Source organism: Tyto alba, unplaced genomic scaffold (genome assembly GCF_018691265.1).
Source record: "Tyto alba isolate M040663 unplaced genomic scaffold, T.alba_DEE_v4.0 Super-Scaffold_6, whole genome shotgun sequence".
In the NCBI taxonomy this organism is placed as follows: Eukaryota; Metazoa; Chordata; class Aves; order Strigiformes; family Tytonidae; genus Tyto; species Tyto alba.
This window is the reverse complement of record NW_024881327.1, coordinates 39,347,388-39,360,695: the sequence shown is the minus strand read 5'-3', so window position 1 is coordinate 39,360,695 and position 13,308 is coordinate 39,347,388. Positions and strand designations below refer to the sequence as shown.

The following is a 13,308-nucleotide window of genomic DNA, read 5'->3' as shown; positions in this document are numbered from 1 at the left end:
AAAGACTCAGATTAGCACATGTAACAAGAAGGGGCAACATCCACCTTTTAGTGATATTTGGCTAATAACATCCATGTCCTGGTGTACTGAATTTACATGGCAAGATTTTGGTAGTGGTGGGGCCTGAGGGCTGGCTTTTGCAAGAAGTTACCAGAAGCCTGGCCAGCAAGTCAGTGTACAAATGGCCTCCAGAATACCTGCTATACTTCCTTGTCTACTGTGAATACAAGGAAGTAAGCAGGAGTATCCAAAGGAGTGGAGCTGGGACTCGTAGAGTCAGGGAGGACCAAAAGCAGGGCTGCACCATGAGGGAGAAGGCTGCCAGGGTGTCCCAGCACAGGCAGTGTCCTCGACAGCCGGCGTGCAGTCTTAGAGGAGCTGAACGTGACAGGCAGAGCAGGGGGCTGGCAGCAGTCCCAGGCACGGCGAGGGGATAAATCGCGCCCCAGGGTCTATCTAGAAACAGCAGGGAAGGGGGCAGAGACCAAGGCTACAATGCAGGTCTGAAAGAGCCAGCCGGGAGACAGGTCAAAGGCAGGATTTAAGACACGGTGCAGGCAAGGACTGTACATCTGAGAAGTTCTTTTCAGTATGGATTGTCAAAACTTTGTTAACTTTCATAGTGCTAGGCAATTTTTCATCTTACTTCCTAGTAATCAGCAACATGGAATAGTGTAGGTCTATCGTGAATGTATCAATAAGCACCTTATTACCTTGTATTAAAAGTTCTCTTCTACCAGTTCCTTCATATTTCCCTTTTACTTTCTTCACAATTCATCATTCCCTCAGTTGCATAGCTACAAATAAGAATTGTGTAGCGGAATTTACTATTGAGGTTGCGGGGAGCTTTTTGCTTTTTTTTCTACGATTGTTTTAAATAGCTGTTTATATTGCTAAATCATGTGGCTTAGGTATAAGTTCTGTCAATTCTGTCTTTTTAGTGCTTTAAAAAATATTGATGCTATTGCATCCATTGGCACATCAGGCTTAACTGACATGAAGAAACTAGCTAAGTGGGCAGCGGAAGCAAAACTTGATCCAAATGACCCAAACAATGCAGCTCTGATGCAGCTGATCATGGTAAGTGGCTTTTTTTCAGAGCTTTAGGGCTAATGGACCTGTGAAACACCTAGTCACCAGTACCTTCTCAGGCAATTTGCATGCATGCCAGGGAGGTTTTAGTATTTGAATTTGTGATGGACATACTTGTGTGAGTGTTAAGAAGCAAAAAAGTCTGCTAAAAATATGGTCTGCTCATCCATTTAGTAGTAGGTTAACAATTTATTAATGAGTATGATTTATTAATACATTCAGTAGTATTCTAGTGGTGAAAAATAGGTATATGGGAATATGCAAACTGATTAATTTCTAAATTAAAAAAAAAGAAAAAAAGAAAAAAAAAAAGAATTTGTTGTTTCCTTAAAGTGCAGGGGTATTCCTGGTGTACTTCTATGGTATTAAATAGGAAGAATTGCACAAGGAGATCTACTGTGTTGTAGAAGTTGGGACTTTTCTAAACATTAAATTGAGGAGCTATTTACACAGCTGAGGTTGTGGAAATGAATTTTCTTTACAGTACAGCTTCCTAGGTTACTCTGCTATGTTGTAGTTTTCCTACTCTTTAAAGTGTTGTTTATATTACAAGGAAATGCAATTTTATTGTATCCTTAAATGTATAATCTCATATACTTTGCTCAACAAAAGCCTACTTTAAAACACTTAGTGTTTCAGTCTCTGTTTGATCCATCTCTATTGCTTTTGCTTGAAATGAACATCCTTGCAATATGCACGTAAGACTTACAAAAAGTTATTTCACAGACTTGTTACGTTGTATGAAAAGGTGAATAATTTTTTTGACTAATTTAGGTTGCTACAAGTGGAGAGGCACGGGTTCCTGATTTCTTCAGATTGGAACAGTTGCAGCAAGAATTTAATTTTGTTTCTGATGAGGAATTTAATAGATCAAAGAGATTCCGACTCTTGCAGCTCAGAAATGGGGAGGTGGCAGAGTTCCGAAACTATAAGCAAGTCCCTTTGCATGAACGAGAAATCAGTGAGAAAATCTTCCAGGTAGAATGTTATTTGAAATCTTCTTTTCTAATTTTAATGCTAATAATATTTAACTTGCAGTTAAGTCAATTTGCCCCTTCAAGAATGTACAGCTATGCTGACATGTAAAAAAATTAGAATTTTATTCCATCAGTCTTTTCTAGTGTTATTTTAATCTAATTAAGATAGTTTCCTTTCAAGGCCATATTTCCACAGCTACACTGTGGAAGGAGAAAAAGAAAACACAGCAACTGCTGTAGAAACAAACGTTCTAAAATAGATTTTTTTTTTTTTTTTTTAAGTGACTTCAAATATAGAAAGATAATGCAGAGATAATTCAGATTTAGGCTTATTAACTTTTGAGCCCATTCTGTGGAGACTGCTAGAAGGAATGATTAACGAGAATTAAAACCTTCTTATGTTTTACTACAGGCTATGTTGAATTTATTTCTGTTTTAGTACATTGTTCCAATTAGTTTACCCTGTACTTGTCTGTCTGTTAATAACCTTACTGAAATGCAATGCATGCATTTTTTTATTTGGGTCATACTTCAATTATTTTTAATGTCAACTCTATTATTAATGTTAAGTCATGCATTCTTTTGTTCTTTAGCAATTTGTGTAGCTAAGGATCATTCTAGTGTGTTCATTGCCTTAGCAGAATCAGAATCATCTCAGATTCTGGCAACTGCTGCTTTATCCCTACTTCTTACATTTATTTGAAAGATTCCTTCCTTCTATTTCTTTTGGAGTATATATTTTTTTAAAGGTATTTATTAATTCAGTCATGTCTGGCTATTTGCAATAAATATTATTCCTTTTTAAATGTTAGATTAGTTTTGTATGTTTTATTTAGAGATGTGCCCCATCTTTGATATACATTTCTGATCCAGTTGATTTTACAGACTAACTTTGTTCATTTCATGTTATTGTTCAATATTGAAAACCATAGTTTAAGAATTGTTATTTTTTTTTTTTTTCCATTAAGGGTAAATAGGATAAACTCATGATCACCCATTCCAAGTTCATTTTATATGACATGATCTTCAAAACTAAGTTTAAAGTGGTATTGTTCCTCGTTGGTTTACTAGCTATTTGGCAAAGAAGTCTGAAAATTCATAAAACTGTGGAAATACTGTTTGGAAAACAGTGTCTGGAGTTAATGTAGTCCTGCTTTCCACTGAAGTGGTGAGACTGTTGCCAGCACTAGATGAGGTCAGCTGTGTATTTGTCTAGCCAAGTCTTAAAAGCCTCTAAATGGGAGATTCCACAGCCTTTCTGGATAACCTGTTCCAGTGCTGTTTCTTCCAGTGATTATTTAAAAAATAAATAAATAAAAAACCCCTCATGTCCAACCTGAGCCTTCCAAGTTGTATTTAATGGCTGCTTTTCCTAGTTATGTTGTCTGGAGCTACAGAGATGAGTTCGGCACTCTCTTCTTTGTAACTGCCCCTCAAATAGTTGTGGGCAGATACTGGGTTGCTCATTGATTTCTTCCTCACCAGACTAATTAATTTGCACAGATCATCCAGTGCGAGAAAGGAAAGACACTGAAATACTGGATCAAGTGCAGCACAGAGCTACCAGAACATCTGTAGGGCTGGAGCACGTGACATACAAGGAGAGGCTGAAAGGACTGAGTTTGTTTTGTCCTGAGCAGGCAAGACTAAGGGGGTATCTTATGGCTTCCTTCAGGTACCTAGTGATCTGGTGTAGAGAAAACAGAGCAAGAATCATCTTAGAGTTGAGATGATGATAGGCACAAGTGACTCCAAGAGAAATTCAAGTTAGATATAATGAAAACATTTTTCACAGAGTTTATTCGAATTCCAGTATACTTTGTCCAGCAAGTTTGTAGAATTGCCATCTCTAGAGATGCTGGAAATTCAACTGGCAAAGGTCCTGAGCATCCTGATTGGAGTTGTTCCTGCTTTGAGTGAGGGTTTGGGTCAGATGACCACCAGAATTCTCATCCAACCTACATCATTCTAAGATTCTGACCACTTTTGTAGATCCATGTACTCTAGGCCTCTGACTGTCTTAATAGTCCAGTTTCTCCACACACTTCTTGAAGTGGCAGGCCCCAGCTGTCAGTATTTCAGGTATGCCCTCACAAGTGTCAGGTTGGAGGTGCCAGTAACGTTCCTTTGTCTGTAGGCCATGCTACTCCTAATGTAGCTTGTGGTTTGCTTTTTGCCAAAAGAACATGTTGTTGGTTGTCATTAAACCGTAACCCCCAGGTTTTTTTCAATATGGTTATTATTTTGCTGATTGCTTTCCAGTCTGTGCCAGCGCATGGAGTTATTCCAACGTCAGTACAGAATTTTGCCTTTTCTTCATCGAGGCTTCAGTTGTCATAGTCTTCAGTTATCAAGAGCTCTTTGAATTGTGGTTCAGTCATTCATTCAGTCAGTCATGTATTAACTGCTTTTCCTAATCAAGTATCGTTGGCTAAATTGCTAACAGTGTATTGTGTCTCCTCATCCAGGTCACTGATGAAGACACTGAGTAATATCAGCCCTATAATTAATTCCAGGGGTACTTTGTTAGCTAGAGGACACCAACTGGACATTGAGCTATTGATCCGTACTGTTAGACCTCAGTTGTCCATTCTGTTTTCAACCCAGCAAGCAGTCCATTCAGTCCATGAAAAAACATATTTCCTCAGGTTATCCCAACTGCATTGTACTTGTTGACAGTGGTGATTGTTTTAATCTATTTCACACTACAGAGGGTGAAAGGAAGGAGAGGTAACCTGGGAGGAATACAGAGAAGCTGTCCAAGCAGCCGGAGTTCAGGATAGGAAAGCTAAAGCCCTGATAGAACTAAATCTGTCTGGGGACATCAAGGGTAACAGGAGCTTCTATAGGTGTGTTGGTGATAAAAGGAAGACTAGGGAAAATGTGGGCCCTCTCTGGAAGGAAACAAGATCGGTTTACCTGAGATATGCAAAAGGCTGAGGTACTCAGTGATTCTTTTGCCTCAGTCTTCACCAGCAAGTGCTCCAGCCACACCACCCAAGACGCAGAGGGCAAAGGTGGAGACTGGAAGAATGAAGAACGACCCACTATAGGACAAGATTAGGTTCAAGACCATCTAAGGAACCTAAAGGTACACAACTCCCTGGGACATGATGAGATGCATCCACGGGTCCTGAGGGAACTGGCAGATAAAGTGGCTAAGCCACTATCCATCATATTTGAGAAGTCATGGCTGTCCAGTGAAGTTCCCACTGACTGGAAAAGTGGAAACATAGTGCCCACTTTAAAAAGGGAAAAAAAGAAGACCCAAGGAACTAGAGGCCAAACAGGCTCACCTCTGTGCCTGGATCCTCCTGGAAGATATGCTAGGGCACATGGAAAATAGGGAGGTGTTTGCTGACAGCTAACATGGCTTCACTAAGGGCAAATCATGACTGACAAATTTGTTGGCCTTCTACAACAGGGTTACAAGCATTGGTGGATAAGGGAAGAGCAACTGACATCATCTACCTGGACTTGTGTAAAACATTTGACACTGTCTCGCATGACATCCTTGTCTCTAAATTGGACAGACATGGATTTGACGGATGGACCATCTGGTGGATAAGGAATTAGCTGGATGGTTGCACTTGAAGAATTATGGTCAACAGCTCAATGTCCAAGTGGAGAGCAGTGACAAGTGGCATTCCTCAGGGGTTGATGTTGGGACCAGTGCTGTTTAACATCTTTGTTGGCAACACGGACAGCAAGTTCACTGATGACACCAAGCTGCGTGGTCCAGTTGACCTGCTGAAGAGAAGAGATGCCATACAGAGAGACCCTGAGAGGCTGGAGAAGTGGGCCTGTGTAAACTTCATGAAGTTCAGCAAGGCCAAGTGCAAGGTCCTGCACATGGGTTGAGGCAATCCCAAGCAAAAATACAGGCTGGGCAATGAGCAGATTGAGAGAAGCCTTGCAGAGAAGGACTTGAGGGTATTAGTGAATGGAAAACTATGAGCCAGCAATGTGTGCTCACAGCCCAGAAAGCCAACAGTATCCTGGGCTGTCTCAAGAGAAGTGTGACTAGGAAGTTGAGGGAGGGGATTCTCCCCCTCTGCTCCATTCTTGTAAGACCCCACCTGGAGTACTGTATTCAGCTATGGGGTCCCAACATCAGAAGGACATGGACCTGCTCAAGTAGGTCCAGAGGAGGCCACAAAGATGACTGGGGAGCTGGAGCACCACCTCCCTTATGATGACAGGCTGAGGTGGGGTTGTTTAGCCTGGAGAAGAGAAGGCTTTGGGGAGACCTTATAGCGGCCTTGCAGTACTTAGAGGGCCTGTACAGGAAAGATGGGGAAGGACTTTATATCAGGGAGTGTAGTATTACGACAAGAGGTAACAGTTTTAAACTGAAAGAGGACGTTTTTAGATTTGATACTACGAAGAAATTCTTCACTGTGAGGGTGGTGAGGCACTGGCACAGGTTGACCAGAGAAGCTTTGGCTGCCCCCTCCCTGGAAGGGTTCAAGGCCAGGTTGCATGGGGCTTTGAGCAACCTGGTCTAGTGGAAGGTGTTGCTGCCCATGGCAGGGAGGTTGGAATGAGATGATCTTTAACATCCCTTCCAACTCAAACCATTCTATGATTCTATATCCTCTCTCTATTCCTAAATGACAACTTCGGTAGTCATACCTATATCTCTTAGTGGAAGTTTCCTGCTGTCAGTTAACTGCAGTAGGCAGCTAAGTATCACACAGATGCTTCTTTGTTTCCTCTCTCCCACCCTCAACAGGGAAGAGAATAAGTAGAGCAAAAGCAAGAAAACTCATGGGCTGAGATAGTTTTATAAGTGAAGGTAAGAGAAAGAAGAAACAAACAAAAACCAAGTGATACACTTATCACCTCCCACTTGTAAATTGATCCCTAGCTCATCTCTCAGCAATGGCTACCTTCCCAAAAATCTCCTTCCTTACTGTTTTACTGTCTTAATGACATTTTATGGCATGGAATATCCCTCTGGTCATTTTTAGTTAGCTGTTCTTGTCATGTCCCCTCCCAGCTTCTTGCTCACCCCCAACCTACTTGGTGGGGGGAAGTTGGAAAAAGAGATAGTGTTGACACTGTGCAAACACTTCTCAACAACAGTTAAAACACTGGTGTGTTATCAATACTATTTTAGTCACAAATTCAAAACATAACACCATACTGGGTGCTCTGAAGAAAATTAAATCCATCCCAGACAGACCAAATACAATTAGGCCATGAAGTTACCTCTTCCTCCCCTCATTGTGGTATTTCCCCAAGTGATTCTGTTTTATTTGTCTTCTCCAATCTTCATACAGTGTACAGCACTAATATGCAGTACTGCTGTGAAATCTTTTGCCTTATATTTTTGGTTCCTTGTGTTCCTCAGAACACATGGGTCCATCATCTCTACCAATGAACCCAGCAGCATGGGCTGTAGGATTTCGATAATCCAAGACATGCCATACTCACAGTCAAGCAGAATGTCTTGATACGCTTACAGAAATAAAGCAACACAAGTGTCTTGGATCAAATGGGAAGAGTTTCAATTTGGTGATCAGCACCAGAGTCAGGGCCAATCAGTCTGTATCTGACTATTTGCTTTATCAGAAGTTTGTGTTCTTTTCCTGTTTCTTCTGAAAGTTCATTTAACACCAGCAGTTTACTAACAGTTAACAAGTACTAATTAGTGATTTGTGGTACTTAAATTATACTGCAGTAAAAAGGCTTCTGAAGGGAGCAGTGCATATGCATGTGCCAGTTAGACATTTAACTTCCATTATTGGACTTCTAGCTTAGTCATTACTAGAGCTGCTAAAAATTAAGATTTCTGACTCAAAAGAGCTGTTCTTACTTTATTTTGTTGCTAATCTGAAGTCATTAAACAATAATTACCTGAAAAAATTAGAAAAAGATTTATTGTGGAAATAACGAAGCACCGTGTTTTCAGAATGTGCTTCCTGGACCCTTTATCTTATGAAAAAATTATGTTCTCTTAAGTAACGGTAGTAAAATGACCTGAAGATTAATTTTACTGAGTAGCTTTTACATGATAACTGTCTGTGGTTCTAAAGCCAACCTGATTTGCAGACCACCATTAAGCTGCAAGTTCTGGGAGAACCCCTGGGCTTGTAGGCTCTGTCTTTTGCTTGGAAGCTGAGTGTCAGCTCTAACCTCTTCTTAATTTATGAGTTGCTTTCCTAAACTTGTGAATAAAAGTTGCATCTGTCAGTACAGCTTTCATTGAAGTCCACCAGAATAGTAACCACAACCCTGAGAAATACTCCATCAGCCTACTCTTCTCCAAGAACCAAATGCTTCTCATAAATCTTTTCTTGTGATGGTAACCAGTATTCATCTCAGCCCCTTGGTTAGGCTGCAGACTCTTCTATGAAACATCAGGCAAAGCAGATCTTCACACTCTGGCTTCTTAAAGAGCTTTCACTTTTTCGCAATGTACAAAGGTTTTTATTATGCTATTAAGTATCTTTATTTCTTAAAAATAGCTCAATAATTGTTTCTCAGCTAACTCTCCTACAAGCAGAGTTTCTTCCAGTGTTAAGACACTATGAAAACTACTTATGTGTATTAAAACAGTTCAGATTTCAGGTCGTCTTCCATGAATACTGCATCACTTCTGTTTATAAAAGGATTATCCCTATTGCAGCTGTAGTAAGAGAAGCCATTTCCAGTTCAAATGGAATTTCAGTTTACAGCAGCAGGTCAAAGTTCAGCTTTAAGGGAAGAGAGGGAAATCTTTTAAGTTATTCATAGTAATTTAAACCACATGAATCTTGTAACAATGGAATTCTTGTCTCTATTCATGGAAGTTTAGCAATGCTATTGCTGTATACATTAGCATTAAAAATAGCTTTGTAAACCTCTGACATCTGTTTTGGTTTACTGTGTTCCATATATTAATATTAATGAAATATTTACCATTTTTCTTGTATGTAATAAAGCACTGAATATATATCAAATCACAAACTCTAGTAAATATCTTTAGGACTATGAGAAGAGACTGCAAGAGAGGGATGTGATTGACAGCAAAAATTACCTAGATGCACACAGAGCAATTGTTGCCAGCTATCTACAAAAGGTAAGCTGCAAAAAAATACAGATCCACCGTATTTCCTTAGGCCATATGTTGCTTCTATACTTGGATGCTTTGTTTAAAGGAATACTAAAGATTCATCTCTAAACATGACCAATAGACATCTTTAGAATTAAAAGTTAGACCTGAAATTGCTCTAATTGAACAGGTGGAGGTTTGTGAATGACTCATTTAATGTTATTGAAAAAGATGCAGTATACAAAACGACCAGCCATTCTGGATTTTTCTAGCAATTCTGTAAATCATTTTTTGCTCCAATGTCCCAGCGATTGTACTGTTATGTCCCAGGTATTCGCTGATTTCTCTCTCCTCCCTGTTTTCCTTATTGTCAGCTGTGATGCTAAGAACTTAATTATCTCCATGAAAGTGGCCCTTACTGCTGTTAAGAATCATTTGATGCAATGCACAGAGTGTCTTGTTCTGTAGTCTAAGGCAGAGGGCGTATCTTCCATCACATGACCTTCGTTGTTTGATTAGAGTAACATATTGTCCCCTTTATCTTGATCTAATTTATTTTTCTAGTTTGTTCATTCTGGTAGGATGACATTCTATTTAATCCTTAGGGAAAATATTACAGGAAAACATTGGTCATATAAACAAGAGAAGTTTGCAATTTCAGATTATTTTGGCAAAATAGCAAATGCAGAACATGGCTACCAGTTTCTTACCAGTACTGGAAATATCAAAAAGTGTATCAAATCTTAGCTAGCCAACAAAGCATGTATTACGATGATAAGGTTGATTTGATGCAGGACAAAACAAATTGTCTGTTAGAAGGAATGGTTTGTTAAAGAATCGTAAACAATGAAGAGTGTTTAAATCTCCCAGGCAAGTGCCAAAGCCCAGACTCATTATGATAATATTAAAAAATTATTTTTAACAAAGCTGTCATGTATGTGTCAGTCCTGTATGTTTTGCATGGTATTCAAATGTGTACTCAGACATACGGTTTGTGCAGTGCACTGAATAATAGTCTAGTAGTACAAAGTAACATACATTATGGTACCTTTATTTGTCACTCTTTTAGATTAAATGCAAGTAGCCTTTTTTAAAGTAATACCTGGATATTTTACGCTTTTATAAATTGTTAGATGTGCTTGAAAATCAGACTGCTCACATCAGAACTGAAATTCGGTTCACTCTGAAATGTGCTCTTTAGATGTATATCACTTTAACACAAAGATACAATAATAATAACTTAAATAAAAACTTTTTAAAATAACAGAGGGAGAGGTATTGCAGAAAATTATTATTGCTGTTCTGAAACTGATCTTGTAATAGCACAGTATATAAGGGTGTTACTAGTGTTAGTGGTAGCAAAAAGGATCAAAAGAGATACTGTCAGTCTGCTTCCACGTAGTTGTTGGGACAAGAAGGAAGACTTATCTTTGTGATTCAGACTATAACCTCAGCATAGAAATGAAAGGAACTAAGGATTTTAAACATTTATTTGAAATCACAGTATTTGTAATACAGGCTTCATCGATTGTTCCGTAGTCCAAAGTGTTGCTTTTATTCCCCATAACTAATACTATATAGATTTCTCTACAGCCTTTTCTGCAACTTCATTTAGACATGGAAAAGAGATGTCTGCCAGTGTTGTTTGTTGTTGTGATTGTTTCTGATGATGAGGTGTAAGCAGATAAGACTTCATTTTCTGATTATATGCTTTCATATGTTCTTATATCTGTCTAGCCAGTATGTTTGTAGAGAATCATTTATAAAATGAGCTTATAGTATGTTCTGAAGAAATATCTTGTGGAAAGAAAATTTTCCTTGGACCGTGACTCTTTTAGAAGTATGACAAAATAAATAATGTATGTTTGGACATTTTATTTGTGTTTAATAGAATGGAAATATTTGCAGTGGGTTTGGATTAGAAATACACTTTTGTCTCTTCTCCCTCCCCATTCACAGGTTCGAGAATCAGTAATAAACCGTTTCCTTATAGCAAAACACCATTTCCTTCTCTCTGACCTTGTCAATGAAGATGAGATTCCCAGCCTGGAGTAAGGGAGCTATCTTTATTTGTTCTAAATCAAAACAATGAATGTAAAACTGTCTCTGTCTCTGATTTTTTTTTTTTTTTTTGCAAAGTGTATTGATGTGACAAACTGATTTGATTTTGTGTTTAGTATAATATATAAACCTCCAAACACTATGTATACCTCTGCCAGTACAGACAGTGTATTGATACACAAAATGCATAAAAACCTTTTTAAGAAAACGTCTGGTTTTGGCAGAAGTAATGTGACAGCATGTAAATAAGATTTAGGACAATATAATGCATCCGGCTGTGATCTTAAGAGCTGAGCACAGCACTAGCTGGTGCCAGATTGAATGATTTTCAAATATCAGACAAGCATCAGAGGTAGTAACACTACTACTGGTTCTATAGGTTAGGTGATGTTCACTTAGAGTCAGTGTATATGCTCTGCAAATAATATACAGTAGATTTTTTTTAACAGTCATTTCCTTTATTTTACTTCTTACATATTTCTGTTTCCTGTAGCTGGATGTTGTCATACGCTGTTTACTTTCAGAAATGTTACTGGGTTTGGAAATTACTTCTTTTTCTTGTAAGATTATTATTTGTTTTATTACTTAATCACTTCCTTTGAATTTTTGTTCCAAATCCCATGCTCGTTGATTTTGACATTTATCAGTCATCACAGCATAGATGACTCTGAATTAGCATTGCTCCGTTAAAATGTGTATAAGTGAACAGGTTGTGAAAGATGGTTATTTTTTCTTTTATGTAGAAGTTGCTTGTGTTCACTTTAAATGTGACACACTTAAAGTACAAAGCTTTTTCAATCAGCAGTATAAATCTAAACAGTCCCATCTGCTGGAAATACAGAGACTTGCTATCTTACAAAAGAGTTCATCCTATTTCTTAGTTCATGTTTTCACATCACAGGGTCAAAAAATCCAAACGAGACTACAGTCAGCTTTTGAAGTTGTTTAAAATGAAATGCTTCATTTCTTTTCATGAATACTAATTCATATTGGATTCTACTTTCTAACTTACATGGTTAGTAAATTTAAAATACACCATGATTTGTTTAAAGCATCTACTTAGTGAGGTATTTGGGTAACTCATGGTTTTGTATTATTTTAACGGTAATTACTGTGATTTTTTTATTATGTATAAAGAATAATGCCATTGGCTATCAGTTTTTAAAGTAGATTTTGGAATGTCTGCAGTTAATATCAATGATGTGTAAAAACATACATCTGCTTTTTATTCTTTTCCTGTTTTTTTTTTTTTTTTTTTTTTTCTTATTTGGTTCTGCTTTGCCTTGGTTTATAAGTTCTGAGGGTCCAGGGTATGTTGTGGCATATTCATTCTGCTTCCTTTCTATAGCCTGTTGTTTGTTGTACGTAGCTGTGTAATTAGATTTTTTTGCCTATTCTATACAGTGGTTGTTATCATCTGCTAGATACCTTGTTTATAGCACTGTAGTTTAGATCTGTCTTGAAACTGTGTAATTGTCTTACTTGTATCTTACCTAATTTTGGAAAAAAACCCTATTTTTGGACATTAAAGTTATAATTTCTGAAATATAAGACAGAACTGGACTGTGTCATACTAAACAACTAAAGCATTTTGACATTTCATAGAATTTTATGGCACTAACAGGAGCATATATTTCCTTCTTCTGTTAGTGCATAATTTGCATGTGTGTCATGGAAATGCTGAAATGCTGGATTCTATGCAAAAATTACTAAGTATCTGTTTTATGATTATTAGTATTTTGGGACTCAGCCTCTTTAAACTGGCAGAGCCAAAACGACCATTAAAGCCAAGAAGAAAAGAAAGGAAGAAGGTCACAGCACAGAATTTATCAGATGGGGACATAAAACTGTTAGTGAACATCGTTAGAGCTTATGATATTCCAGTGAGAAAACCAGTGATGAGGTATGTTTAAATGCCTGTTTCCAGTACAGATTCATTTTCTGGTTACAGCTGTTTTGAGAACAGCTGAAGCAACTAATGTTGAAATTCAGCCATGCATGTTGTTTTGATCCTCACGATAAAAACATACATACATTTATCTTATTAATAATGATAAAGAAGTGCTGTTTTGTAAGTTTGTAGAATAATATGACCATTTATCAATAACTACGAAATTCAATAAATGTTTTACCAAAACC

The 13,308-nt window shown here is 37.8% G+C and overlaps 1 protein-coding gene across 4 annotated transcripts in view; it reads left to right on the top strand.

Annotated features, from left to right (window-relative positions):
* Positions 1 to 13,308, top strand: part of CC2D2A (coiled-coil and C2 domain containing 2A) — a 67,162-nt gene that overhangs the window by 33,773 nt on the left and 20,081 nt on the right. For 2 of the 4 annotated variants that reach the window (XR_006167034.1, XM_042808211.1), the window contains exons 20-25: positions 942 to 1,080; positions 1,867 to 2,070; positions 9,043 to 9,135; positions 11,068 to 11,159; positions 12,465 to 12,479; positions 12,905 to 13,072. Coding sequence is in view for 3 of the 4 variants with exons in the window: in XM_042808211.1 (XP_042664145.1) it covers positions 942 to 1,080; positions 1,867 to 2,070; positions 9,043 to 9,135; positions 11,068 to 11,159; positions 12,465 to 12,479; positions 12,905 to 13,072 (711 nt within the window). In the remaining variant the exon portion in view is untranslated. The remainder of the gene's footprint in view (positions 1 to 941; positions 1,081 to 1,866; positions 2,071 to 9,042; positions 9,136 to 11,067; positions 11,160 to 12,464; positions 12,480 to 12,904; positions 13,073 to 13,308) is intronic. The other 2 variants (XM_042808213.1, XM_042808212.1) reach the window with 1 other exon arrangement.